At 37.7% G+C, this 27,754-nt stretch overlaps 4 protein-coding genes across 4 annotated transcripts in view; 1 reads left to right on the top strand and 3 right to left on the bottom strand.

Annotated features, from left to right (window-relative positions):
• LOC114478769 (retinal-specific ATP-binding cassette transporter-like) overlaps positions 1–27,754 on the top strand; it is a 74,028-nt gene that overhangs the window by 39,906 nt on the left and 6,368 nt on the right. The window contains exons 27-43 of the mRNA XM_028472026.1: positions 16,698–16,752; positions 16,973–17,032; positions 17,669–17,820; positions 19,877–20,001; positions 20,162–20,260; positions 21,542–21,823; positions 21,907–21,939; positions 22,019–22,124; positions 22,210–22,284; positions 22,743–22,912; positions 23,009–23,186; positions 24,219–24,334; positions 24,462–24,609; positions 25,383–25,506; positions 26,238–26,367; positions 26,469–26,592; positions 27,166–27,228. Coding sequence (XP_028327827.1) covers positions 16,698–16,752; positions 16,973–17,032; positions 17,669–17,820; positions 19,877–20,001; positions 20,162–20,260; positions 21,542–21,823; positions 21,907–21,939; positions 22,019–22,124; positions 22,210–22,284; positions 22,743–22,912; positions 23,009–23,186; positions 24,219–24,334; positions 24,462–24,609; positions 25,383–25,506; positions 26,238–26,367; positions 26,469–26,592; positions 27,166–27,228 — 2,040 coding nt within the window. The remainder of the gene's footprint in view (positions 1–16,697; positions 16,753–16,972; positions 17,033–17,668; positions 17,821–19,876; positions 20,002–20,161; positions 20,261–21,541; positions 21,824–21,906; positions 21,940–22,018; positions 22,125–22,209; positions 22,285–22,742; positions 22,913–23,008; positions 23,187–24,218; positions 24,335–24,461; positions 24,610–25,382; positions 25,507–26,237; positions 26,368–26,468; positions 26,593–27,165; positions 27,229–27,754) is intronic.
• LOC114478758 (zinc finger protein 79-like) lies at positions 979–14,710 on the bottom strand. The gene is made up of 2 exons (XM_028472011.1): positions 14,424–14,710; positions 979–3,302 (listed from the first exon to the last, which is right to left on the bottom strand). The coding sequence occupies exons 1-2, from the start codon at positions 14,480–14,482 to the stop codon at positions 1,220–1,222; spliced, it is 2,142 nt and encodes a 713-aa protein (XP_028327812.1). The 5' UTR covers positions 14,483–14,710; the 3' UTR covers positions 979–1,219.
• LOC114478759 (uncharacterized) lies at positions 5,556–7,117 on the bottom strand. The gene is made up of 2 exons (XM_028472012.1): positions 5,753–7,117; positions 5,556–5,663 (listed from the first exon to the last, which is right to left on the bottom strand). The coding sequence occupies exons 1-2, from the start codon at positions 6,905–6,907 to the stop codon at positions 5,637–5,639; spliced, it is 1,182 nt and encodes a 393-aa protein (XP_028327813.1). The 5' UTR covers positions 6,908–7,117; the 3' UTR covers positions 5,556–5,636.
• Positions 8,156–10,537, bottom strand: LOC114479528 (gastrula zinc finger protein XlCGF8.2DB-like). The gene is made up of 2 exons (XM_028473261.1): positions 10,345–10,537; positions 8,156–9,223 (listed from the first exon to the last, which is right to left on the bottom strand). Exons 1-2 carry the CDS (start codon positions 10,535–10,537, stop codon positions 8,397–8,399), a joined length of 1,020 nt encoding a protein of 339 aa, XP_028329062.1. The 3' UTR covers positions 8,156–8,396.

The following is a 27,754-nucleotide window of genomic DNA, read 5'->3' as shown; positions in this document are numbered from 1 at the left end:
TTTCTCTCCTGTGTGGAATGTCATGTGTTGCTTAAGGACATACTTACAGCTAACACCTGTTTCACAAATATCACATTTGAATGGTTTCTCTCCTGTGTGGATTCTCATGTGTCCCATAAGGTAGGCCGTACGGCTAAAACCTTTTTCACAAATATCACATTTAAATGGTTTCTCTCCTGTGTGGATTCTCATGTGTCCCATAAGGTAGGCCGTACAGCTAAAACCTTTATGGCACAGTTATAAATGTAATTGATCAAATCTGTTGCTATCGTAATTATAATTGTAATTGTAATTGAGATTAGATTGTTGACTTTGTATTTGTCATTGCCTTGAAAATTCTATAAAAAAAATGTCAATTATAATTTAATGCAAAACTGAGCTACCATGTTACAGTTCTATGTATAGTTCTACACATATGTAGTTAACAATTAATAAAACATGCTCCATTGTTACCATTTAAAAAAATAAAAATAAAATCGAGGGGTACAGTATACTGACACATAAAAGGCTCACCAAAAATATTAATACCATTATTTTCATTGATTAGAAAGTCTAACAAAGGTAACCAATAGATATTACAGACTGCGAATGCAGTACGGGGACACATTTACTCTGTCTCCGTGTCTTAGTATCACCCGTCCGATGAAGCGTGTTCCGTATGTGTAGTAAGTCCATGTGAATGTCTGCATGTTCATGCTTCCATCCATCCACTCTTTTAATTATATCCATGTCTTTTAAGGCTCTTATTAAATGAACTAGTTAATAATTAGTTCACTACACTGAAAAATTAAATGCAGATTCAACAATTTTTTGTTTTTGTGCAATTTGTGAAAAAAAAAAAAAACTAAACAGAAGTGTAAATTATTTAATAAAGAGCAAACTTTGTATAATGTAACACAGATGAGGCTTTAACAATCAAAAGTAAAACTATTTACAGTAAACAATTACACAAAAAAATCAACTGTAAATACAAAATGGCCAACTGTAAAATGTATGCCAAAATCTGTAATGTTAACATATTGAAAGAAGTAACTTATAAAACTCCAACTACACTCCAAGCTTCAACTATACCTAAACCTACATAGCTAAAAAAAAAGAAAAACAATGAACAACTATTAAAAAAAATATTTAGTACACACAAAGTATTTTCTTCTGTGTGGACTCTGTTGTGGACCTTTAGTTCATACTTTTGTTTAAAACATTTCCTTAATTCCCTTTGTCAAACATCACCTTTGAATGGTTTTTCTTCTTTGTGCTTTCTCACATGTGACTGCAGGCGAGCATTACGGGTAAAACATTTACTACAAACATCACATTTAAACAATTTCTCTGCTGTGTGGATTCGCATGTGTTTCTTAAGGTCAGCCCTACGGCTAAAACCTTTTCCACAAACATCACATTTGAACGATTTCTCTCCTGTGTGGATTGTCATGTGATCCTTAAGGTTTACCTTTCGGTTAAATGCTTTTCTACAAACATCACAATTAAATGGTTTCTCTCCTGTATGGATTCTCATGTGGTGCTTAAGGTGGGCCGTACGGCTAAGACCTTTTCCACAAACATCACATTTGAATGGTTTCTCTCCTGTGTGGATTTTCACGTGTTGCTTAAGGTTGGCCGTACGGCGAAAATTTTTTCCACAAACATCACATTTAAACGGTTTCTCTCCTGTGTGGATTTCCATGTGTTCCTTAAGGTTGACCTTTCGGGGAAAAGCTTTTTTACAAACATCACACTTAAATGGTTTCTCTCCTGTGTGGATTCTCATGTGTCGTATAAGGTTGCCCGCAAAGTTAAAACCTTTTCCACAAATATCACATTTGAATGGTTTCTCTCCTGTGTGGATTGTCATGTGTGGCTTAAGGTGGGCCCTACGGCCAAAACCTTTTCCACAAACATCACATTTAAATGGTTTCTCTCCTGTGTGGTTTTGCATGTGTTCCTTAAGGTTGACCTTTCGGTTAAAACATTTCCCACAAACATCACATTTGAATGGTTTCCTTCCAGTGTGGATTCTCAGTTTTGAAGCTGCACTGAGTGATGCTTTCTTACCACCCACACATTCAGATGTCATTTTTACCTGAACCTTCTCATTTGAACAAATTTGTTGAAATGAACTAATCCGTGTTTTGGAAGTTTTACGTCCCATTTCGGCATTTTTACTTGAGTCAGACATCTTTCTATTTTTCCTGGTGGAGTCAAAGTCAGTTTCAGACTCTGACAGAGGTTTCTGCCAACAACCTTCATCATCATCTTCATCATCCTCGCTACTATCTTCAGTCTGAGACGAGTCTGTTTCTGTTCCATCAGGACCTTGTAGTACTAAACTGCTGGGATCTGGGTTCTGGGCTGCTTCTGGTTCTTTGCTGTTAATTCCCACACTTTGTCTTGTCATTATTTCATCTGAAGTGCAGGTTGAAGGTTCCTCCTTCTTGTTGATTTCTGATAGTTGTCTCCAGTGTAGCTGGGAGGCCTGAGGCTTCTCCTCTTCATCTTCACATTTAACAGGACAAGCTGCAGTGTTTGTCTCCTGCTGCACAAAAAGCTGGTTTTCCTCCAGACCTTCACTGAGCATCTCTGGTTCCTCCTTAATGTGGAGACGCTCTGGGAGCAGCTGCTCCACATTCTTCCTCTCACTGAAAACACAATCAGTGACTGACGGCTGATGGAGCTCTAATCTGTGCAGCTGAACTTTGGGCGTGAAGGCAGCCAGCACAAGTTTTTCTGTTCGATCTGTACTGGGAACAGATTGGGAAGTTAATTGTCTACTGGTGTTATGGTGGAGACTCTGGTCAGGAAGGACCATTTTCAGTTCACCATCCACTGGAACTTCTTGATCCCCATGTTCAGTCATTTCTTGCTCTGTTGCTCTGCATATTTCTATTGCTCTGTGTAACGTTAGACCTCTTTCCTGTATCAGTCTCTTTTTTAGATGAGAGTCTGTGATGCTTAACACAAGCTTATCTCTGAGCATGTCATTCTCACTTATTCCAAACTCACAGTCTTTGCTTCTCTGTCGCAGCTCTGTGATGAGTCTGTTTACTGATGTCCCTGCTGTTATCTGATGGGACCAATATTGATATCGTTCAAAGACAACATTTTTCTGAGCACAGCAGTGTTCTTTAAAGGCTTGAAAAACATCCTCCATTGTCAGTTCATCTCCCTCACCTCTAACCGTCAGTGTGTTGTACACTTCCAGTGCATCCTCGCCGATGGTGTGGAGTAAAATGTCAATCTTTACTTGTTCATCTTTCTCCCCTGAGGCCGCAATATACCGCCGAAAGCTTTGTTCCCAGCTGTACCAGTTATCAGCAGGGTTACCGGTGAGAGACAGTGGTGACGGTGCTTTGAACTGCTCCATTGTGCTAGCTCGGTTAGTATTCTGCTCCAGTCTCTCCGTGTCTCTGCAACTCCGTCTTCTGACACCGTGTTGTGCTCTCTCACCTTCCAGTGGAGCTTTGAGGCTCTATTATAGTGTGGCCTGACTCCGTCTGTAGGCTGGATATTAATAACATTCCATATTTCCCGACCGTTTTCTTCTTCTGCTGCTTTAATTAATGCAGCGGTTCTTCTTCTTTTGCATTTTATGGCGGTTGACATCCTGAATGTTGTATTACCGCCACCCACTGGAGCATGAGTGAACTAGGCCTAAGAGGACCAACTAACTTCTAAACAAAACTAAACAAAAAAATAAAGGTAAGTAAATAATACCCGTTTCTCAGTTCTGTATAATCTTTTTACTGCTTTAATTTCTTCATCCAGCTTTTCCATAATCGCAATTTCAGTTATTACTCCTTGCTATGGTTGGGGTCACTTATAATTGTCACCGTGTAATTAAAAATTAATTACATTTATGGCACAGTTATAAATGTAATTGATCAAATCTGTTGCTATCGTAATTATAATTGTAATTGTAATTGAGATTAGATTGTTGACTTTGTATTTGTCATTGCCTTGAAAATTCTATAAAAAAAATGTCAATTATAATTTAATGCAAAACTGAGCTACCATGTTACAGTTCTATGTATAGTTCTACACATATGTAGTTAACAATTAATAAAACATGCTCCATTGTTACCATTTAAAAAAATAAAAATAAAATCGAGGGGTACAGTATACTGACACATAAAGGCTCACACCAAAAATATTAATACCATTATTTTCATTGATTAGAAAGTCTAACAAAGGTAACCAATAGATATTACAGACTGCGAATGCAGTACGGGGACACATTTACTCTGTCTCCGTGTCTTAGTATCACCCGTCCGATGAAGCGTGTTCCGTATGTGTAGTAAGTCCATGTGAATGTCTGCATGTTCATGCTTCCATCCATCCACTCTTTTAATTATATCCATGTCTTTTAAGGCTCTTATTAAATGAACTAGTTAATAATTAGTTCACTACACTGAAAAATTAAATGCAGATTCAACAATTTTTTGTTTTTGTGCAATTTGTGAAAAAAAAAAAAAAAAACTAAACAGAAGTGTAAATTATTTAATAAAGAGCAAACTTTGTATAATGTAACACAGATGAGGCTTTAACAATCAAAAGTAAAACTATTTACAGTAAACAATTACACAAAAAAATCAACTGTAAATACAAAATGGCCAACTGTAAAATGTATGCCAAAATCTGTAATGTTAACATATTGAAAGAAGTAACTTATAAAACTCCAACTACACTCCAAGCTTCAACTATACCTAAACCTACATAGCTAAAAAAAAAAGAAAAACAATGAACAACTATTAAAAAAAATATTTAGTACACACAAAGTATTTTCTTCTGTGTGGACTCTGTTGTGGACCTTTAGTTCATACTTTTGTTTAAAACATTTCCTTAATTCCCTTTGTCAAACATCACCTTTGAATGGTTTTTCTTCTTTGTGCTTTCTCACATGTGACTGCAGGTGAGCATTACGGGTAAAACATTTACTACAAACATCACATTTAAACAATTTCTCTGCTGTGTGGATTCGCATGTGTTTCTTAAGGTCAGCCCTACGGCTAAAACCTTTTCCACAAACATCACATTTGAACGATTTCTCTCCTGTGTGGATTGTCATGTGATCCTTAAGGTTTACCTTTCGGTTAAATGCTTTTCTACAAACATCACAATTAAATGGTTTCTCTCCTGTATGGATTCTCATGTGGTGCTTAAGGTGGGCCGTACGGCTAAGACCTTTTCCACAAACATCACATTTGAATGGTTTCTCTCCTGTGTGGATTTTCACGTGTTGCTTAAGGTTGGCCGTATGGCGAAAATTTTTTCCACAAACATCACATTTAAACGGTTTCTCTCCTGTGTGGATTCTCATGTGTCGTATAAGGTTGCCCGCAAAGTTAAAACCTTTTCCACAAATATCACATTTGAATGGTTTCTCTCCTGTGTGGATTGTCATGTGTGGCTTAAGGTGGGCCCTACGGCCAAAACCTTTTCCACAAACATCACATTTAAATGGTTTCTCTCCTGTGTGGTTTTGCATGTGTTCCTTAAGGTTGACCTTTCGGTTAAAACATTTCCCACAAACATCACATTTGAATGGTTTCCTTCCAGTGTGGATTCTCAGTTTTGAAGCTGCACTGAGTGATGCTTTCTTACCACCCACACATTCAGATGTCATTTTTACCTGAACCTTCTCATTTGAACAAATTTGTTGAAATGAACTAATCCGTGTTTTGGAAGTTTTACGTCCCATTTCGGCATTTTTACTTGAGTCAGACATCTTTCTATTTTTCCTGGTGGAGTCAAAGTCAGTTTCAGACTCTGACAGAGGTTTCTGCCAACAACCTTCATCATCATCTTCATCATCCTCGCTACTATCTTCAGTCTGAGACGAGTCTGTTTCTGTTCCATCAGGACCTTGTAGTACTAAACTGCTGGGATCTGGGTTCTGGGCTGCTTCTGGTTCTTTGCTGTTAATTCCCACACTTTGTCTTGTCATTATTTCATCTGAAGTGCAGGTTGAAGGTTCCTCCTTCTTGTTGATTTCTGATAGTTGTCTCCAGTGTAGCTGGGAGGCCTGAGGCTTCTCCTCTTCATCTTCACATTTAACAGGACAAGCTGCAGTGTTTGTCTCCTGCTGCACAAAAAGCTGGTTTTCCTCCAGACCTTCACTGAGCATCTCTGGTTCCTCCTTAATGTGGAGACGCTCTGGGAGCAGCTGCTCCACATTCTTCCTCTCACTGAAAACACAATCAGTGACTGACGGCTGATGGAGCTCTAATCTGTGCAGCTGAACTTTGGGCGTGAAGGCAGCCAGCACAAGTTTTTCTGTTTGATCTGTACTGGGAACAGATTGGGAAGTTAATTGTCTACTGGTGTTATGGTGGAGACTTTGGTCAGGAAGGACCATTTTCAGTTCACCATCCACTGGAACTTCTTGATCCCCATGTTCAGTCATTTCTTGCTCTGTTGCTCTGCATATTTCTATTGCTCTGTGTAACGTTAGACCTCTTTCCTGTATCAGTCTCTTTTTTAGATGAGAGTCTGTGATGCTTAACACAAGCTTATCTCTGAGCATGTCATTCTCACTTATTCCAAACTCACAGTCTTTGCTTCTCTGTCGCAGCTCTGTGATGAGTCTGTTTACTGATGTCCCTGCTGTTATCTGATGGGACCAATATTGATATCGTTCAAAGACAACATTTTTCTGAGCACAGCAGTGTTCTTTAAAGGCTTGAAAAACATCCTCCATTGTCAGTTCATCTCCCTCACCTCTAACCGTCAGTGTGTTGTACACTTCCAGTGCATCCTCGCCGATGGTGTGGAGTAAAATGTCAATCTTTACTTGTTCATCTTTCTCCCCTGAGGCCGCAATATACCGCCGAAAGCTTTGTTCCCAGCTGTACCAGTTATCAGCAGGGTTACCGGTGAGAGACAGTGGTGACGGTGCTTTGAACTGCTCCATTGTGCTAGCTCCTCTGCTAGCTCGGTTAGCATTCTGCTCCAGTCTCTGCAACTCCGTCTTCTGACACCGTGTTGTGCTCTCTCACCTTCCAGTGGAGCTTTGAAGCTCTATTATAGTGTGGCCTGACTCCGTCTGTAGGCTGGATATTAATAACATTCCATATTTCCCGACCTTTTTCTTCTTCTGCTGCTTTAATTAATGCAGCGGTTCTTCTTCTTTTGCATTTTATGGCGGTTGACATCCTGAATGTTGTATTACCGCCACCCACTGGAGCATGAGTGAACTAGGCCTAAGAGGACCAACTAACTTCTAAACAAAACTAAACAAAAAAATAAAGGTAAGTAAATAATACCCGTTTCTCAGTTCTGTATAATCTTTTTACTGCTTTAATTTCTTCATCCAGCTTTTCCATAATCGCAATTTCAGTTATTACTCCTTGCTATGGTTGGGGTCACTTATAATTGTCACCGTGTAATTAAAAATTAATTACATTTATGGCACAGTTATAAATGTAATTGATCAAATCTGTTGCTATCGTAATTATAATTGTAATTGTAATTGAGATTAGATTGTTGACTTTGTATTTGTCATTGCCTTGAAAATTCTATAAAAAAAATGTCAATTATAATTTAATGCAAAACTGAGCTACCATGTTACAGTTCTATGTATAGTTCTACACATATGTAGTTAACAATTAATAAAACATGCTCCATTGTTACCATTTAAAAAAATAAAAATAAAATCGAGGGGTACAGTATACTGACACATAAAAGGCTCACACCAAAAATATTAATACCATTATTTTCATTGATTAGAAAGTCTAACAAAGGTAACCAATAGATATTACAGACTGCGAATGCAGTACGGGGACACATTTACTCTGTCTCCGTGTCTTAGTATCACCCGTCCGATGAAGCGTGTTCCGTATGTGTAGTAAGTCCATGTGAATGTCTGCATGTTCATGCTTCCATCCATCCACTCTTTTAATTATATCCATGTCTTTTAAGGCTCTTATTAAATGAACTAGTTAATAATTAGTTCACTACACTGAAAAATTAAATGCAGATTCAACAATTTTTTGTTTTTGTGCAATTTGTGAAAAAAAAAAAAAAAACTAAACAGAAGTGTAAATTATTTAATAAAGAGCAAACTTTGTATAATGTAACACAGATGAGGCTTTAACAATCAAAAGTAAAACTATTTACAGTAAACAATTACACAAAAAAATCAACTGTAAATACAAAATGGCCAACTGTAAAATGTATGCCAAAATCTGTAATGTTAACATATTGAAAGAAGTAACTTATAAAACTCCAACTACACTCCAAGCTTCAACTATACCTAAACCTACATAGCTAAAAAAAAAGAAAAACAATGAACAACTATTAAAAAAAATATTTAGTACACACAAAGTATTTTCTTCTGTGTGGACTCTGTTGTGGACCTTTAGTTCATACTTTTGTTTAAAACATTTCCTTAATTCCCTTTGTCAAACATCACCTTTGAATGGTTTTTCTTCTTTGTGCTTTCTCACATGTGACTGCAGGCGAGCATTACGGGTAAAACATTTACTACAAACATCACATTTAAACAATTTCTCTGCTGTGTGGATTCGCATGTGTTTCTTAAGGTCAGCCCTACGGCTAAAACCTTTTCCACAAACATCACATTTGAACGATTTCTCTCCTGTGTGGATTGTCATGTGATCCTTAAGGTTTACCTTTCGGTTAAATGCTTTTCTACAAACATCACAATTAAATGGTTTCTCTCCTGTATGGATTCTCATGTGGTGCTTAAGGTGGGCCGTACGGCTAAGACCTTTTCCACAAACATCACATTTGAATGGTTTCTCTCCTGTGTGGATTTTCACGTGTTGCTTAAGGTTGGCCGTACGGCGAAAATTCTTTCCACAAACATCACATTTAAACGGTTTCTCTCCTGTGTGGATTTCCATGTGTTCCTTAAGGTTGACCTTTCGGGGAAAAGCTTTTTTACAAACATCACACTTAAATGGTTTCTCTCCTGTGTGGATTCTCATGTGTCGTATAAGGTTGCCCGCAAAGTTAAAACCTTTTCCACAAATATCACATTTGAATGGTTTCTTTCCTGTGTGGATTGTCATGTGTGGCTTAAGGTGGGCCCTACGGCCAAAACCTTTTCCACAAACATCACATTTAAATGGTTTCTCTCCTGTGTGGTTTTGCATGTGTTCCTTAAGGTTGACCTTTCGGTTAAAACATTTCCCACAAACATCACATTTGAATGGTTTCCTTCCAGTGTGGATTCTCAGTTTTGAAGCTGCACTGAGTGATGCTTCTTACCACCCACACATTCAGATGTCATTTTTACCTGAACCTTCTCATTTGAACAAATTTGTTGAAATGAACTAATCCGTGTTTTGGAAGTTTTACGTCCCATTTCGGCATTTTTACTTGAGTCAGACATCTTTCTATTTTTCCTGGTGGAGTCAAAGTCAGTTTCAGACTCTGACAGAGGTTTCTGCCAACAACCTTCATCATCATCTTCATCATCCTCGCTACTATCTTCAGTCTGAGACGAGTCTGTTTCTGTTCCATCAGGACCTTGTAGTACTAAACTGCTGGGATCTGGGTTCTGGGCTGCTTCTGGTTCTTTGCTGTTAATTCCCACACTTTGTCTTGTCATTATTTCATCTGAAGTGCAGGTTGAAGGTTCCTCCTTCTTGTTGATTTCTGATAGTTGTCTCCAGTGTAGCTGGGAGGCCTGAGGCTTCTCCTCTTCATCTTCACATTTAACAGGACAAGCTGCAGTGTTTGTCTCCTGCTGCACAAAAAGCTGGTTTTCCTCCAGACCTTCACTGAGCATCTCTGGTTCCTCCTTAATGTGGAGACGCTCTGGGAGCAGCTGCTCCACATTCTTCCTCTCACTGAAAACACAATCAGTGACTGACGGCTGATGGAGCTCTAATCTGTGCAGCTGAACTTTGGGCGTGAAGGCAGCCAGCACAAGTTTTTCTGTTTGATCTGTACTGGGAACAGATTGGGAAGTTAATTGTCTACTGGTGTTATGGTGGAGACTCTGGTCAGGAAGGACCATTTTCAGTTCACCATCCACTGGAACTTCTTGATCCCCATGTTCAGTCATTTCTTGCTCTGTTGCTCTGCATATTTCTATTGCTCTGTGTAACGTTAGACCTCTTTCCTGTATCAGTCTCTTTTTTAGATGAGAGTCTGTGATGCTTAACACAAGCTTATCTCTGAGCATGTCATTCTCACTTATTCCAAACTCACAGTCTTTGCTTCTCTGTCGCAGCTCTGTGATGAGTCTGTTTACTGATGTCCCTGCTGTTATCTGATGGGACCAATATTGATATCGTTCAAAGACAACATTTTTCTGAGCACAGCAGTGTTCTTTAAAGGCTTGAAAAACATCCTCCATTGTCAGTTCATCTCCCTCACCTCTAACCGTCAGTGTGTTGTACACTTCCAGTGCATCCTCGCCGATGGTGTGGAGTAAAATGTCAATCTTTACTTGTTCATCTTTCTCCCCTGAGGCCGCTATATACCGCCGAAAGCTTTGTTCCCAGCTGTACCAGTTATCAGCAGGGTTACCGGTGAGAGACAGTGGTGACGGTGCTTTGAACTGCTCCATTGTGCTAGCTCCTCTGCTAGCTCGGTTAGCATTCTGCTCCAGGTTCTCCGTGTCTCTGCAACTCCGTCTTCTGACACCGTGTTGTGCTCTCTCACCTTCCAGTGGAGCTTTAAGGCTCTATTATAGTGTGGCCTGACTCCGTCTGTAGGCTGGATATTAATAACATTCCATATTTCCCGACCTTTTTCTTCTTCTGCTGCTTTAATTAATGCAGCGGTTCTTCTTCTTTTGCATTTTATGGCGGTTGACATCCTGAATGTTGTATTACCGCCACCCACTGGAGCATGAGTGAACTAGGCCTAAGAGGACCAACTAACTTCTAAACAAAACTAAACAAAAAAATAAAGGTAAGTAAATAATACCCGTTTCTCAGTTCTGTATAATCTTTTTACTGCTTTAATTTCTTCATCCAGCTTTTCCATAATCGCAATTTCAGTTATTACTCCTTGCTATGGTTGGGGTCATTTATAATTGTCACCGTGTAATTGATAATTAATTACATTTATGGCATAGTTATAAATGTAATTGATCAAATCTGTTGCTTTCGTAAATATGTTAATTGTAATTGAGATTAGATTGTTGACTTTGTATTTGTCATTGCCTTGAAAATTCTATAAAAAATTTCAATTATAATTTAACGCAAAACTGGTCTACCATGTTACAGTTCTACACATATGTAGTTAACAGTTATTAAAAATGCTCCATTGTTACCATTTAAAAAAATAAAAATAAAATCGAGGGGTACAGTATACTGACACATAAAAGGCTCACACCAAAAATATTATTACCATTATTTTTCATTGATTAGAAAGCCTAACAAAGTTAACCAATAGATATTACAGACTGTGAATGTAGTACGGGGACACATTTACTCCGTCTCCGGGTCTTAGTATCACCCGTCCGATGAAGCGTGTTCCGTTTGCGATGTCCGCGTGTGTAATAATTATATCCATGTCTTTTAAGGCTCTTATTAAATAAACTAGTTAATAATTAGTTCACTAATATTTACTCTGAAAAATTAAATAGATTCAACAATTATCTGTTTTTTTGCATTCTGTGAAAAAAAAAAAAAAAACTAAACAGAAGTGTAAATTATTTAATAAAGAGCAAACTTTGTTAATGAAACAGATGATGCTTTAATATTCAAAAGTAAAACTATTTACAGTAAACAATTACACAAAGAAAAAATCAACTGTAAATACAAATTGGCCAACTGTAAAATGTATGCCAAAATCTGTAATGTAAACTTATTGAAAGAACTAACTTACAAAACTCTAACTACAATCCAAACTTCAACTATACCTAAACCTACATAGCTAAAAAAAAAAAAGAAGAAAAAAAAACAAAACAATGAACAACTATTAAAAAAAAAACATTCACTACACACAAAGTATTTTCTTCTGTGTGGACTCTGTTGTGGACTTTTATTTCAGACTTTTGTTTAAAACATTTCCTTAATTCCCTTTGTCAAACATCACCTTTTAATGATTTTTCTTCTTTGTGCATTCTCACATGTGACTGCAGGCGAGCATTACAGGTAAAACATTTACTACAAACATCACATTTAAACAATTTCTCTCCTGTGTGGATTTTCATGTGTCCCTTAAGGTAGACCTCACAGCTAAAACCTTTTCCACAAACATCACATTTGAACGGTTTCTCTCCTGTGTGGGTTGTCAGGTGTCGCTTAAGGGCAGACTTACCGCTTAAACCTTTTCCACAAACATCACATTTGAACAGTTTCTCTCCTGTGTGGATTGTCAGGTGTCCCTTAAGGTAGACCTCACAGCTAAAACCTTTTCCACAAACATCACATTTGAACGGTTTCTCTCCTGTGTGGATTGTCAGGTGTCCCTTAAGGGCAGACTTACAGCTTAAACCTTTTCCACAAACATCACATTTGAACAGTTTCTCTCCTGTGTGGATTGTCATGTGTTGCTTAAGGATGGCCATAAGGCTAAAACCTTTATCACAAACATCACATTTGAATGCTTTCTCTCCTGTGTGGATTCCCAGGTGTCCCTTAAGGGCAGTCTTACAACTAAAACCTTTTCCACAAACATCACATTTGAACGGTTTCTCCCCTGTGTGGATTCTCAGGTGTCCCTTAAGGGCAGTCTTACAGCTTAAACCTTTTCCACAAACATCACATTTGAACGGTTTCTCTCCTGTGTGGATTGTCATGTGTTGCTTAAGGACAGTCTTACAGCTAAAACCTTTTTCACAAATATCACATTTGAATGGTTTCTCTCCTGTGTGGATTCTCATGTGTCCCATAAGGTAGGCCGTACGGCTAAAACCTTTTTCACAAACATCACATTTAAATGGTTTCTCTCCTGTGTGGATTCTCACGTGTCGCTTAAGGACAGTCTTACAGCGAAAACCTTTTTCACAAATATCACATTTGAATGGTTTCTCTCCTGTGTGGATTCTCATGTGTCCTATAAGGTAGGCCGTACGGCTAAAACCTTTTTCACAAATATCACATTTGAATGGTTTCTCTCCTGTGTGGATTCTCACGTGTTGCTTAAGGTGGGCCGTACGGCTAAAACCTTTTCCACAAACATCACATTTAAACGGTTTCTCCCCTGTGTGGATTCTCAGTTTTGAAGCTGCACTGACTGATGCTTTCTTACCACCCACACATTCAGATGTCATTTTTACCTGAACCTTCTCATTTGAACAAATTTGTTGAAATGAACTAATCCGTGTTTTGGAAGCTTTACGTCCCATTTCAGCATTTTTACTTGAGTCAGACATCTTTCTATTTTTCCTGGTGGAGTCAAAGTCAGTTTCAGACTCTGACAGAGGTTTCTGCCAACAACCTTCATCATCATCTTCATCATCCTCGCTACTAACTTCAGTCTGAGACGAGTCTGTTTCTGTTCCATCAGGACCTTGTAGTACTAAACTGCTGGGATCTGGGTTCTGGGCTGCTTCTGGTTCTTTGCTGTTAATTCCCACACTTTGTCTTGTCATTAATTCATCTGAAGTGCAGGTTGAAGGTTCCTCCTTCTTGTTGATTTCTGATAGTTGTCTCCAGTGTAGCTGGGAGGCCTGAGGCTTCTCCTCTTCATCTTCACATTTAACAGGACAAGCTGCAGTGTTTGTCTCCTGCTGCACAAAAAGCTGGTTTTCCTCCAGACCTTCACTGAGCATCTCTGGTTCCTCCTTAATGTGGAGACGCTCTGGGAGCAGCTGCTCCACATTCTTCCTCTCACTGAAAACACAATCAGTGACTGACGGCTGATGGAGCTGAAATCTGTGCAGCTGAACTTTGGGCGTGAAGGCAGCCAGCACAAGTTTTTCTGTTTGATCTGTAATGGGAACAGATTGGGAAGTTAATTGTCTACTGGTGTTATGGTGGAGACTCTGGTCAGGAAGGACCATTTTCAGTTCACCATCCACTGGAACTTCTTGATCCCCATGTTCAGTCATTTCTTGCTCTGTTGCTCTGCATATTTCTATTGCTCTGTGTAACGTTAGACCTCTTTCCTGTATCAGTCTCTTTTTTAGATGAGAGTCTGTGATGCTTAACACAAGCTTATCTCTGACCATGTCATTCTCACTTATTCCAAACTCACAGTCTTTGCTTCTCTGTCGCAGCTCTGTGATGAGTCTGTTTACTGATGTCCCTGCTGTTATCTGATGGGACCAATATTGATATCGTTCAAAGACAACATTTTTCTGAGCACAGCAGTGATCTTTAAAGGCTTGAAAAACATCCTCCATTGTCAGTTCATCTCCCTCACCTCTAACCGTCAGTGTGTTGTACACTTCCAGTGCATCCTCGCCGATGGTGTGGAGTAAAATGTCAATCTTTACTTGTTCATCTTTCTCCCCTGAGGCCGCTATATACCGCCGAAAGCTTTGTTCCCAGCTGTACCAGTTATCAGCAGGGTTACCGGTGAGAGACAGTGGTGACGGTGCTTTGAACTGCTCCATTGTGCTAGCTCCTCTGCTAGCTCGGTTAGCATTCTGCTCCAGTCTCTCCGTGTCTCTGCAACTCCATCTTCTGACACCGTGTTGTGCTCTCTCACCTTCCAGTGGAGCTTTAAGGCTCTATTATAGTGTGGCCTGTCTCCGTCTGTAGGCTGGATATTAATAACATTCCATATTTCCCGAACTTTTTCTTCTTCTGCTGCTTTAATTAATTCAGCGGTTCTTCTTCTTTTGCATTTTATGGCGGTTGACATCCTGAATGTTGTATTACCGCCACCTTCTGGATCATGAGTGAACCAGGACTAAGAGGGCCAACTAACTTATATATAAGTAAATAAAAAAAAAAAAAAAAAAAAGTGAATAACACCCCTTCCTCAGTTCTTTATAATCTTTTCACTCGTTTCACTCCTTTAATTTCTTTTTTCAGCGTCTCCAAATTTTCCTCAATTGCAATCCCAGTTATTACTCCTTTTCAGGGTTTGGGGTCTATTATAATTTTAAACGCATAATTGATAATTAATTACAATTATGGCGTAGTTATAACTGTAATTGATCAAATATGATGCTGTCATAATCATAATTGAATTGTAATTGAGTTTTGATAATTGACTTTGTAATTGGAATTGCAATAAAAATTGAATGATAATTTAACGCAAAACTGGGATACTATGTTACAGTTCTACTTCTACATATATGTAGTTAACATTTATTAAAATATGTTCAAGTGTTACTTTTGTAGCCATTTTGCAGCAGAAGGTGCTAGAGGAGTGGTTCTGCCATAAAAGGAGGCTGTAATGAGCATCAGGTGTGGTGCTGGAGAACAAGCGGTTTTTACCGTGCCATCGTGCTAATCGTGCCATCGTGCCAATGGCACCGAACGAACGTGCAGAACGTACTGTCGTGTGGAGTTCTATTTTTCATACCCTGCAATATCATCATCCTAGTTTTTAGTCATTTTCATCTGCTCAATTTGCAATCAATGGATTGACATATCTGACCGGACATCATCGCCTTTGGTATTTCATTTTTTATATTTTTGCTACAATAGCATCCACTCTACACAGCACGCGTAAGCCAACAACAAAAGCACCACTACAGTTACCATTTTAAAAAAAATGATAAAAAAATCGAGGGGTATACTGACACATGGCTTACACCAAAAATATGAATACCATTATTCATTGTTTAAGAAGCCTGATAAGGTAACCGATAGATAGAAGAAATTAAATGATAGACCGCATGCGCCGCTGGAGATGGGAGTGGCTCGGGTGCAGGTAACTTTCCTCCCGGTGTGTTTTCTCCGCTGCTATCGCTGTATCCGGAGCAGAGCAGTGTGCATGATTGGCTCTGGCGCGCACATGACAACGGTCGCACCGCTCCCGGTGGACAATTTTATGAAATAATTTATGAATGTTTTCATTGCAGTCCAAACAACTTCAACGTTGCACACCTTTGAACCAAGCAGCAGCCATGTTGAAAGTCTCAGGTCAATCTGAGCCTGATTCGCAGAGATATTTGATATACAAACACACACAGACAGACAAAGATTCCTTGCTTTATAGATAGGAGATAGATAGATACCAGCGCGTCATCAAGGCAATTGCACATGCGCAGAACGAGCTATTTAAATCGGATTTAAAATCAGAATAAACCTGCATCCTAATTCAGATTTAAGTGTAGTTTGGAATTCAATTAGCATTAGGAATTAAGAGTTTACAATGTCAGTTTAAAGAGAATTTCACTTTTATACTGCTTTAAAGAGGAATTAAAGCTCCCATGTAAACATGGCCATTGTGGCAGCCCACTGCTACTCCTCGGGGAAAATGGGTTAAATGCAGAGAAAGAATTTCACTATGGTTTCACTACGGTGATTAATAAAGGATACATTATTATTATTATTATTATTATTATTATTATTATTATTATTATTATTATTAATTATTATTAATAATAATAATATTATTATAGATAGTAATAGATAGTAATAATATTATTATTATTATTATTATTATTATTATTATTATTATTATTATTATTAATATTATTATTATTATTATTATTATTATTATTATTATGACACCTATCTTCACTTATTCTGTTAGAGCTCAGGGCTAATGCTGCTTAGCAAGTTTGTAACAAAAAAAGTATTTATATATATCTATATTCTGTGGAAACAATTTAACTCAGCATGTTATTTCTTATTTTTTCCTCTTCTCAGATTTTTATAAAAGTCACTGCAGATGGAGAAGCAACATGCATCACCACCAATCCGGGTAACGCAAGATTCTCTGTGATCTTTCTGTTGGACGTTTAGATCCTGATCCATCTTTTCTGTAAATGTGATGCACAACAATTCTTCATCTGTTGTACATCCATTAACTGGCCTTTCTAGTTGTGATCATAGTTGTAGATGTTGTACTTTTATCCTGATGTGGTGTGTGTTTTCACAGTGGTAGTAGTTTGTGTCAGTGTGTGTCTGCGTGTTTCTTTTAGAGCAGTGGATGTTAAATGCAAGAAAAAGTGGCCTCAAGAATGGAACAGAAGGAGATCAAGGTTGGAGCTGAATAACTCCGTCAGGCCACTCATTTATTATATTTTTGTTCTTTAAGTCTCTGTTCTTTAACCTATGAAAACACCAATTCAGACATACTCTCACCAGTGTAGGATTATCGGAATCAGAATAAACACAATCACAATTAGAAAAAACTTTATTAATCCCCAAAGGGTTATTAGGCAAAAAGCGGCATATCAAAAAAACACTAATAATGATAATTATACACACATGCAGAAAAAAGGAGCAAGACTACACAAAAAGAATGAAAGATAAGGTGCAAAAATAGAAAAAATAATGACAATGAATACAAATAAATAACAGTATATAAATTCATATGTAAACAGATTGTTTTAATTTATTTTTGTATTTTATTTATATTTATTACATTTTTTTTAATTTTATTTCCCTAATAATAGAATGTTAGAACAAATCCTAGAATTAATCATAATATTTCATGTTAAAATTGTCACACAAGCCTCACATTTAATATAAACTTATAAAGAGATGCAGGATCCAGTACATGAGCTGTAGCGCTAACACAAAGCCACCTTGCACTGCCTTTGCCATGATTTTGTCTCATATTTCATAATTCTCTCATGCTTTCAGTTTAATCAATGATGTTGGTTTGTGTTTAGATCATAACGGAGTAAGCCCTGCATCTGAAAGCAGTGCTGGAAAAGGCTCCAGGCAGGTGAAAGGTGCTTCTCTGACTCTGAAGCAGTTCCACGCTCTGCTGGTCAAGAGGTTTCACCACGCTACACGGAGCCAGAAAGACTTCCTGGCACAGGTAGGGAGTCTGAAAGCACACAGGAGGAGATGCTGGAAACTGACTGTCTGATTGGTTTATGGGTTTTAACTGATGAGTCATGACTTTAGTGTGAGCTCCTGTCCTGCATGTTTGATGTTCGCTTGGTCCACAAATGGACCACAACAGCTGATTGCAAAGGGCAGCTCATTATCAGGTGTTCTACAGAACTGCGTGATGACAACATCATTAGTTTCAGGTGTGTTGGAGCAGGGTCCTTTGAGATGTAATGAAGGATATTTCCAGAGGTGTGAGTACTGATATATTAGTAAGTCATACATAAAATACTCAAGTATAAGTAAAAAGTAGCTCAATTAAATAGTACTCAAAGTTAAAGTTACTTGTTACTTTCACCCCCCGCTCACGTTATTTTTGGTAATAAATCTTGCCATGGTTCCCTTGCATACAATAAACATCTCATGTATAAACTTAACTCTTTCAGTGCCATTGACGTAATATTACGTAATTTCAAATCCATACGCTCCATTGACGTAATATTAAGTCAATTACGTTTTTTCACGGACACATCCTGGCGGAGGTCCCTCAAATAATATCTAAGCTGTAATGTGATGTAGTAACCAACTGTGCCCTGAAGGTGGCAGCAGTGCACTTTTAGATGATAGATTAGCCACTGATGCTACCATTAGCTCAAGAGGAAGAAGCAGGAATGTGCGAGCTTATGGTGCTATACAGTGATATTGTGGAGTATCCAGCAGCTCACAGCACCACATACTAACGCAGAACATGTGTTAACCTGAGTGGATTATTGATAATGTTGCGATCGTGAGATAGACCCATCAACTAACAGAGGACTTCCTAATGCTTTGCCAGATTTGTATCCACCTTTTCGTGGTGACATCATCATCCGGGACATTTGACTTAGCAAAGACCTTTGCCATTTTAAGAGGGGTTTACATTTGCCTGACAATCGCTATTTACACTATTTACCGCGGACAACACAAAGGATTTACTCAGTGCTGTACAAATATTTCAGCAGATTAGAGCCAAAGGCCAAGCACAGATATGAAGGGAAGTTACATCTGGATGGTTTGGAAACATGTCCATACCAAGCACCTCAAGGTTCATGGAAAACCAACCCGACAACATGGCCAGATCTCCAATAGCCTGCTAGTTACGAGTACCTCATTAACAGCCCTGGGGTCTACACAATGGAGAAGATGAGGACTCACAAAAGCTTGGATGTATATATTTTCTTTAAGGTAGGCTTATGTATGTGTTTTTGTGTCTATATAGGCCTGTGTCATTATGATAATTGGCTCGTTATGCGATGTGACTATGCTAGGCTAGCGCCGCTAATAATATGATAATAATAATAATAATAATACAGCCTAAATTAAAACATAAATGGGTATATGAAGCACATTTGTTTATTGAATATACTTTCATATACAAGTCAACACATTGCTGATTTACTGTTAATTTCACTTTGCTTGTCTTCAAGTTAGACATACTAGCCATAAACATTTCAGTCATTACTGAATAAATTACAATTTAAATGTAGGCTAATTCATAACCAGTGTCATAAAATCAGTCAGGAAGAAATTAGATTCCAAAAATACGCAAAACCTACCATTAACGAAATGTCTACTGCAAACATACGACCACTTTGATTTTGGGCTCCATGTAGTTCCATCTACGTTTGTTCGCCTCAGTGCTTGGACTAATAATATCCGTTTCTGGACTTTTTCTGTCAGTATTCTTTAAAAGGTTATCTTTTCCTTCAGCCAGGCGTGGTTATGACAGCCAAATACTACGCAGTATTTGGGCATTATACCATAAAAATCAGCCAGTCTGCAAAATCAGCGTTAAATAGCGGTTGTCAGGCAAATGATTACCACTCTTAAAATGGCGGCGCACGTTGCTAAGTCAAGTGCTGACGTCACGTGAAAAGGTGTATTGACTGATTGTTCTTTGCAGCTTTGTATGCCTATTAAAAACTGTTGTATTCATAAAAAATATCTGCATTCCAGTGTTATTGTTATTATCTGATAACTTGTGACTGTCTTTGCTTTTCCAGATCGTTCTTCCTGCTAGCTTTGTCCTGATAGCATTGATCTTCACTGTAATCGTCCCCCCGTTTGGAGAGTATCCCAGTTTGACTCTGAGCCCCTGGATGTATGGCCAGCAGTTCACTTTCTTCAGGTCAGACTTGTTGTCATATTGTGTGAAATCCAACTTTGGCTGGTGTGGATTATGAACTTTATAAAGACATTAAAGTCAATATTTACAGCTGTATTTAAGACAGTTGGTTCCTTTGCCTTCCCTATTGAATAACTTATGTTTTTAAATCTATTTTCTATAGCAACGAACGGCCATTTGACTACAAAATGAAGCGCTTCACACAGCGCTTGTTACACCCACCAGGACTGGGAACACGCTGCATGGAAGGAGAACCACTGGGGTTAGATACACTATATTTAACCACTCTACTACCTGATGTGTTTGTGCAGCAGATTTTGTTTATGTTTCTACAAACAGGAAGACATTTTTCCTTATATGCAACAATTCCACTTCCGGCTAGGAAAAGTGAAAATCAAATCCCCCTGATAGTTTTGTAGGCCAGGTCCTTTTCTCATGTGCAGTTAGAACTCAATTTAATATTCTTGTGTGGCAAGAGTAAATCCATTCAAAAAATGTTAAACTGTACTTTTTGGCTTTGGCCCCACTTCACCAACAATTTTTGTTTGCCTGTAGATCAGCAATGGACAACTTTTATCACAGAGACACAGACCACTAAAATTTGAGATCCAAGGGCCACATTATCAACATTCATGTCACTATTTAGAATATCGATCGATCTGAGCAATAATACAGGAAAGAAAAAAGTGTTTTGTGTATTATTTTCTTAAGTCAGTTTGTATTAAATTAGTAAATTGCCTCTGCCAAGAGGATATATATATATATATATATTTTTTTTTAATTTAACCAAAAATAAACCATGGAAGATTAGGATTATGCATTTTATATCCATTTTTTTGATGCCCATACATTTAGACATGCTGTATAATTATTAATTGACTTCCAAGATAGAAATGTCTTCCAAGCCTTTAAAGTGTGAATCACTGATCCAGATAACTGCCAATATCTGGCAAAGAGCAACACCACGTTTGTAGCTCTTGTTTTGTGTATTGTCATTGGTTTGTGTGTTTTTGTTATTTTGTGAATTTTTGTCATCCTTTTCTGAGTTTTTGGAACCATTTTCTGTCCTTTTCTGTCATTGTCAAAATGTTTAATTTAATTTTCTGTTTTTGTCAAATGGATTACAAGTTTTGGGGAATATGTGTTCGGGGTCCATATGTGGCCCACAGGCACAAGTTAAAATTATTATATGAATTCATTCATTTATCTTCACCCACACATTTGCAGCATTAATAAATCATCTTCAAAATAAAATCCCATAATGTTTTACTTTATTTTTGCCCAGACAAATACGTGCAACCTACTGAAGTTGGGTGGGCATCCCGGTTTGAATTGCGACCCACCAGTTGAGACCACTTGAATTAATGTATATATTTAAATGACAGCAGAAATAAAAACAATCATTATCCCTAAATCTGGTTTTATAAAATTAAATGGATAAACAATATTTTCAGAAGGTTAAAGGTTGTATCATCAAAAAGTGTATATACTAATATGTCTACTGATGAGACATGTAACACCACTTTCTTTGATCTTCTTTCAGGATGACCTGCGACAACTTCACTTCAGAGTGGGAATCCCCCCATGTCTCCCCTCTGCTCAGCAACATCTTGCAAAGTCCTGAATGGAACGAGAGGAACCCCTCACCCTCCTGCCTGTGCAGCACAGAGAAGAAGCTAACCATGATGCCCATCTGTCCAATTGGTGCAGGTGGCCTGCCCCCTCCCCAGCGTGTGGAGACCAGTGGAGACACCATGTTGGATCTGACCGACAGGAACATCTCAGACTATCTGGTCAAAACCTACCCTGGACTTATTAGAACCAGGTTTGTTCAAAAGAAAATACAAACCTGTCACTTTTATTGACCTTCTACATTTCACTGAACCACCTTTTATTTGTTTCCTATAGTTTAAAGAGCAAGTACTGGGTGAATGAGCAAAGGTAATTTCATCATGTTAGCGTACTTATTAAATGTTATGTTATTGATGTGAAATCAGTGAAGTGTCCCTGTGGTCCTCAGATATGGAGGTTTGTCGGTCGGAGGACAACTTCCCGTACTGGATGTAAACCCAAGGGACATTCAGGATGTTTTTCATCAACTGGGACGAATGCTCAACATCACAGGAGTAATTTAACATCTGTTGGTATTTACTTACATGACAGAGGAGTGTGAAATGAGTGTGTGTTAATGCGGTGCACTGGTGTGTGCAGGGTCACTACAGCAGCCATGCACTAAGGGACATCGGCACGTTCTTACGATACATGGAAAGCGAATTCAACGTGAAGGTGTGCCGGTTGTTTTACTCCACGTGTCAAACTTAAGGCCAGGGGGCCAAATCCGGCCCTTTATAGCATTCATGTGTTTATATCACTTGAATGCAGTCATTTTTAATTGCAAATTGTGGTAATAACTTAATATTTCCACAAATCTTGCAATTTCTCGCAAACAATTGCACAGAATTTCTCTAAATTACACAAAGATTGGTAACAAAATCAAGAATTTTTTAAAGTGAATTGAACTTATATTGAAAACCAAAACAAAAATGATGTTAAAATTGTTCTTTTTTCTCCTACCTAAAATCTGTGGCTCACTTAAGATCAAACTGGTCCGCATTTGGCCCCTCAACTAAAACGAGTTTGACACCCCTATTTTTACTCCCTCTGATGATAATTACCATGGTGATATTTTATCTACACAGACTTTTAAAATATGGGTCTGATTTTCTTCTTCTTTCCTTTGGCAGGTTTGGTATAATAATAAAGGCTGGCATGCTATGGTGGCCTTTATGAATGTCGCTAATAATGCCATTCTGAGGGCTTTCCTACCACCATCAGCTCAGCCTGTTGAGTTTGGCATCACGTCCATCAATCATCCTCTGAACCTCACTAAAGAGCAGCTTTCTGAAGTCACTGTGTGAGTGAATCCCTCACATTTCCCTGTAAATTCTTTACTTTACCTGGTGTTTGCGCTGGGATGTCGTGAGTTGACTTGATCACTGTCTTCCTTCAGGTTGACCACGTCTGTAGATGCTGTGGTGGCGATCTGTGTCATATTCGCCATGTCCTTCATCCCGGCCAGCTTTGTGCTCTACCTCATTCAGGAGCGTGTCACCAAAGCCAAACACCTGCAGTTTGTCAGCGGGGTCAGCCCTTTGGTTTACTGGGTGGCCAACTTCTTCTGGGACATGGTATGTGAAGAACATATCCTGTATGTAACTGGACAAACTGCATTTCCAGAAGAAAATACAACACTCCCCTTGGAGTCACTATAACACCTTTTTGAAGAAAAATAAAAAATAAATAATTTGATTCGATTCGATTTGATTTGATTTGATTTAATTTATATATATTTACTGTTGCCATTGTTTTTGTTGATACTGAAAATATACTCAATACTGTTGTCATGTAAATGTTTCTTCAAAAAAATGTTATAAATAAAAAGTAAACAAAAACAAAACAAAAAAATGTTACCTCAGAGTCAATATAACCTTCAGTATAACCCAGTGGTTCTCAAACTTTTTCTGTTGCGCTCCCTTTTAAAGAATGAAAAATTTCCAGGCCAATCTCTACAGAATTTCAACAAAATGGGTAAAGAAATGTAACTTTTATTGGAAAAAGTAAGAATTAAGACTTTTTTTTAAAATACAATACTCAAAAAAATAACATCAAATTTACAATGACATATTTCAGAACCGTGCAAAGAAAAAAAAATATTCAAGGCCAATGTAGCACTACAACTCCCCTGTCATGATGTCAAGGCTCCACTGCTTGGGAACCACTATTCTAACCCCCCGGAATCAGTATAACCCCTCAGAGTCTACAATAAACTGTTTTGATAATGATATCATTATTTCAATAATGGTAACGTATTAATACAATTTTTAATTTTATTAAAATGTTCCAATTAATCAATGAACTTAAGAAAAAACCAGAACACAGAACATAGCATGAGTGTTCTTTGTATTCTGTACGCTGGGTTACCCAGTTTGGAAAAATTGGACTAAACTTTGGGGGCAAGTTATCGGACAAAGATCTGTTCTATAATAAAAAAAGTACACAGAAATCAATGGTGAGGAAAGGATGCCATACACCCTCATTATTTAATCAATATCGATAGCTAAACCTTGCCCTCCAGTTGATCAGGATAGCTATGAATTTCTGAGTAATACATCTTTAATGACACTGGGAATCTTTATTGACTTTTTCTTTCTTTCTTTTAGATAAACTACTCGATCAGCACAGCTATGGTGGTTGGGATTTTTATGGCATTTGATAAAAAGTGTTACACATCTCCATCTAACCTGCCTGCACTGATAGCACTGCTTCTCCTTTATGGGTAAGCTAACTTCATAGGTCAGATGACTATGAACATCAGACAATAATGTAAAAGATTGGAAAATGCCACAAATTGGAGGATGTAGAAAAATTACAAACAGAGAACAATCTAATATTTTGGCTTTTAGGTGGTCAGTGACACCCATAATGTATCCCATGTCTTACATCTTCAACATCCCGAGCACTGCCTACGTGTCTCTGTCCTGCATCAACCTGTTTATTGGCATCAACAGCAGCGCCATCACCTTCATCCTGGAGCTCTTTGAGAACAATCGGGTAAGAACTTCATCCTCTTCTGGTCTTGTTTGGATAAAAACTAACCATAGCAGACTGGAAGGAGCTGCAGTTTTAAATATTCAAATAATCTTTATCATGTTAGTAAAAAAAAAACTTTTTTACTGAATTTAAAAAAAAATAAAAAAGGTAATGAAATGTGTATTTCAGATTATTTTTAGCATGTAACAAGGGTTTGTTGCCCTCTTGTGGACAAAATAGGACTGAATTGTGAAATTAGAGGCAGACTGAGATATCTCTTGGTGAGCAGAAATTAAAGAAAAAGGCTGCCAGTCATAGACATATTCAGAAATAAAATCATCACCACACGATCAAGCAACTGTGATGTATATAAATACAAAAGAAGAAAGAGTTTTTGGAAATACAAGAATAAGTACCGGCAGGTGAATTCTTTCTTTCTTTTTTGTCATTCTGCAACAAAAGACAGACTTACAGTAATGGAGGATCATTAGAAGAATAGATCCATTGTTTTGTCTATCATTTGATGATAAAATAGACCTCCCAGTCATGCCTGAATCAAAATTAGTAATAAATAATAATAATAAGAGAAATGTGTACAGTCCCCATTTACCACATACATTTGTATGGGGACAACATACAAACTCTGCACAGTTAATCTGGGGTTGTCATCTCACTCAAAAACACTTTAAGTTTGGTCCGTAGTAATTAAAACAGATGGTTTTCACATTTCACATTTAGTCTGAAGTAGTTTGTGAGAGATTATCATGTGTGTGTGTGTGTGTGTGCACTGACAGCCACTGCTGACCTTTAATGAGTGGTTGAAGAAATTCCTGCTGGTGTTTCCTCACTTCTGTCTGGGCCGAGGACTCATAGACATGGCCATGAACCAGGCTGTGACTGATGTTTACGCCAGGTTTGGTAGGTACTACACACACACACGCACACGCACATGCACACATTATGTTACGTATATTGTATTTTACAAATACAGAGTAGCCAGGATTAGTGACAAGTTGTGCTTGCTCAGATTTTTTTTTTTTTTTTTAAACTGCATTTTATTTGAGCTACATTCATATTTGACAAAGTGAAAGTATAGAATACAGTTGTTTCAGATTGTGTCTTGTTTTAATTTGAAAAAGTAATACAAACTAAACATTTTCAAAAATGTATTTCACAAATTTTGAGCAACCCCATTTATACTCCACTTGGGGTCTCTGCCCCAAGGTTGAAAAACACTGCCTCATATTATTGAACTGGTATTAACTTTTTACCCAGATGATTTGTGATTGGTTAATTTAACATTATGCTCCGCTTCTGAAAATGTGCCTCTGGTTGAACATTTTATTTTATACATTTTATTAATTTGTTCCAGACATGACAAAACGATTGCATGAAACACAAAACAACAAAAAAAAAAAAGAGAGAGAAAATCTTAATACCATTTTATAATCATCCTGATTCCTGCGGTTTTATGTATTAATGATAGTCAGAGAAAAAGATGACAATGGATCTGATTATGGTTAGAATTTACCAGCATTTTTGTGGATGGAATGGAAAAAAAAAATACATTTTTATCTTAGTTTTAGTCCTCCTGCATGTGTTCATTTACTTTTTAGTGCATTAAATTAATGCTACAGTTTTGTCTCCAGGGGAAGAGCACAATGTGGACCCTTTCCGATGGGACTTTGTGGGAAGAAACCTTGCTTTTATGGCAGTGGAAGGATTGGTCTACTTTGTCCTTAATCTTCTGATCCAGTACCGCTTCTTTGTGGACCACTTGTAAGAGACACTGACATCCTGACAGTAGTTTGACAATCATAAATCAGACAAGGCTAGATCTTTTAAAAAAAAAAAATACTTTTAACACTTTTATATTTTAGGTTATCATCAGACTCCAAGAGGAGCCCCATACATGATGATGATGAAGATGTGGCCGCAGAACGTCAGAGGATTCATGAAGGTGGAAGCAAGACAGACATCCTGCAGATCAAAGACCTCTCCAAGGTAGAAAACCACCAACGCAACATGTCTGTGGCTTTATTATAAAAACTGTATCAAACGACCTCCAACATTTGTCCTTACCTGATGTGAAAGAGAATACATCTCATTACTCAAGACAAAATTTATTCACATTCATTTCTTTGTTTACGTTTCTTGCAATGACGCAAGTGAAAGAAATTGGAAAGAAAAGATACGTGAGCCCTGGGTATTATTATTCATGGCCACATTCCCCAGGCCTAACTGGAATAAAGGCAGAATATTACCGCACATTGGACGCAGAGGTCATGTGGTTTTAATTCGTCATACTGACCAATGACAGCAAAACACCTTAAATGTTGGAAACAGCAGCTTTTAAACTGGAGTCTCTTATTTTTGAAAGAAAGATTCAGTTATTTATTGCAACAAAACACTACAAGGTTTTGGCTTTTATATTTCTAGATATTAGCAAATTATGTGACATAGAGTAAAAACAAAGGTTTAAATTAGATTTATTTATTTATTTTTTTAAACTCTGACTTTGTCTTAAAAGGACGTGTGAATGAATACGGTTTCCCCTTCCCTTTTTTTTCTGCACAGACGTATGTGAGCAGGAAGAGGGCAGCTGTGGACCGGATTTGTGTGGGAGTCCCAGCTGGAGAGGTATAAGGCACTGAGTCACTGCATTTAGAGGGAAATCCAACACATTCCCTTACTGTAACACTGTTTAACTCCAAAATCTTGTTTTATCTTGTTTTCATGAACTTGTTTTTCACAGCATGCTCCTTGTTTTCAATAAAAAATAGTCACAAAAGCCCCTCAAAGGAGTACAGTAATATAAAAAAAAAGGTTTTATTTTACCTAACTATAACTGAAGGTCATAATAAATGGTAAATAAGAACGCATTTATGATTTTTGCATTAATTATAGGGACATAAGTCAACTGCAACCCATATAAATGTAATATTTTACTTCAATATTTTTTTAAATAGAAAATTTGCTAGAAACACAAAATAAAACAACTGGTAATAATGTAAAATTTTGACTTGCAAGGTCACAGAAACAAAAATCAAACCAATAGAAATCAAGTATCAGTTCCATTAAAATCTATGTGCAAAAACATGCATGTTGTGTGTTTTTAAATGAATGTGTGGCAAAAAATAACACTTTTAGTGTGTTATTGAATGGA

This window comes from Gouania willdenowi, chromosome 17 (assembly GCF_900634775.1).
Source record: "Gouania willdenowi chromosome 17, fGouWil2.1, whole genome shotgun sequence".
In the NCBI taxonomy this organism is placed as follows: domain Eukaryota; kingdom Metazoa; phylum Chordata; class Actinopteri; order Blenniiformes; family Gobiesocidae; genus Gouania; species Gouania willdenowi.
The sequence above is the reverse complement of the archived record's forward strand: the minus strand, read 5'-3'. Positions and strand labels throughout refer to the sequence as shown.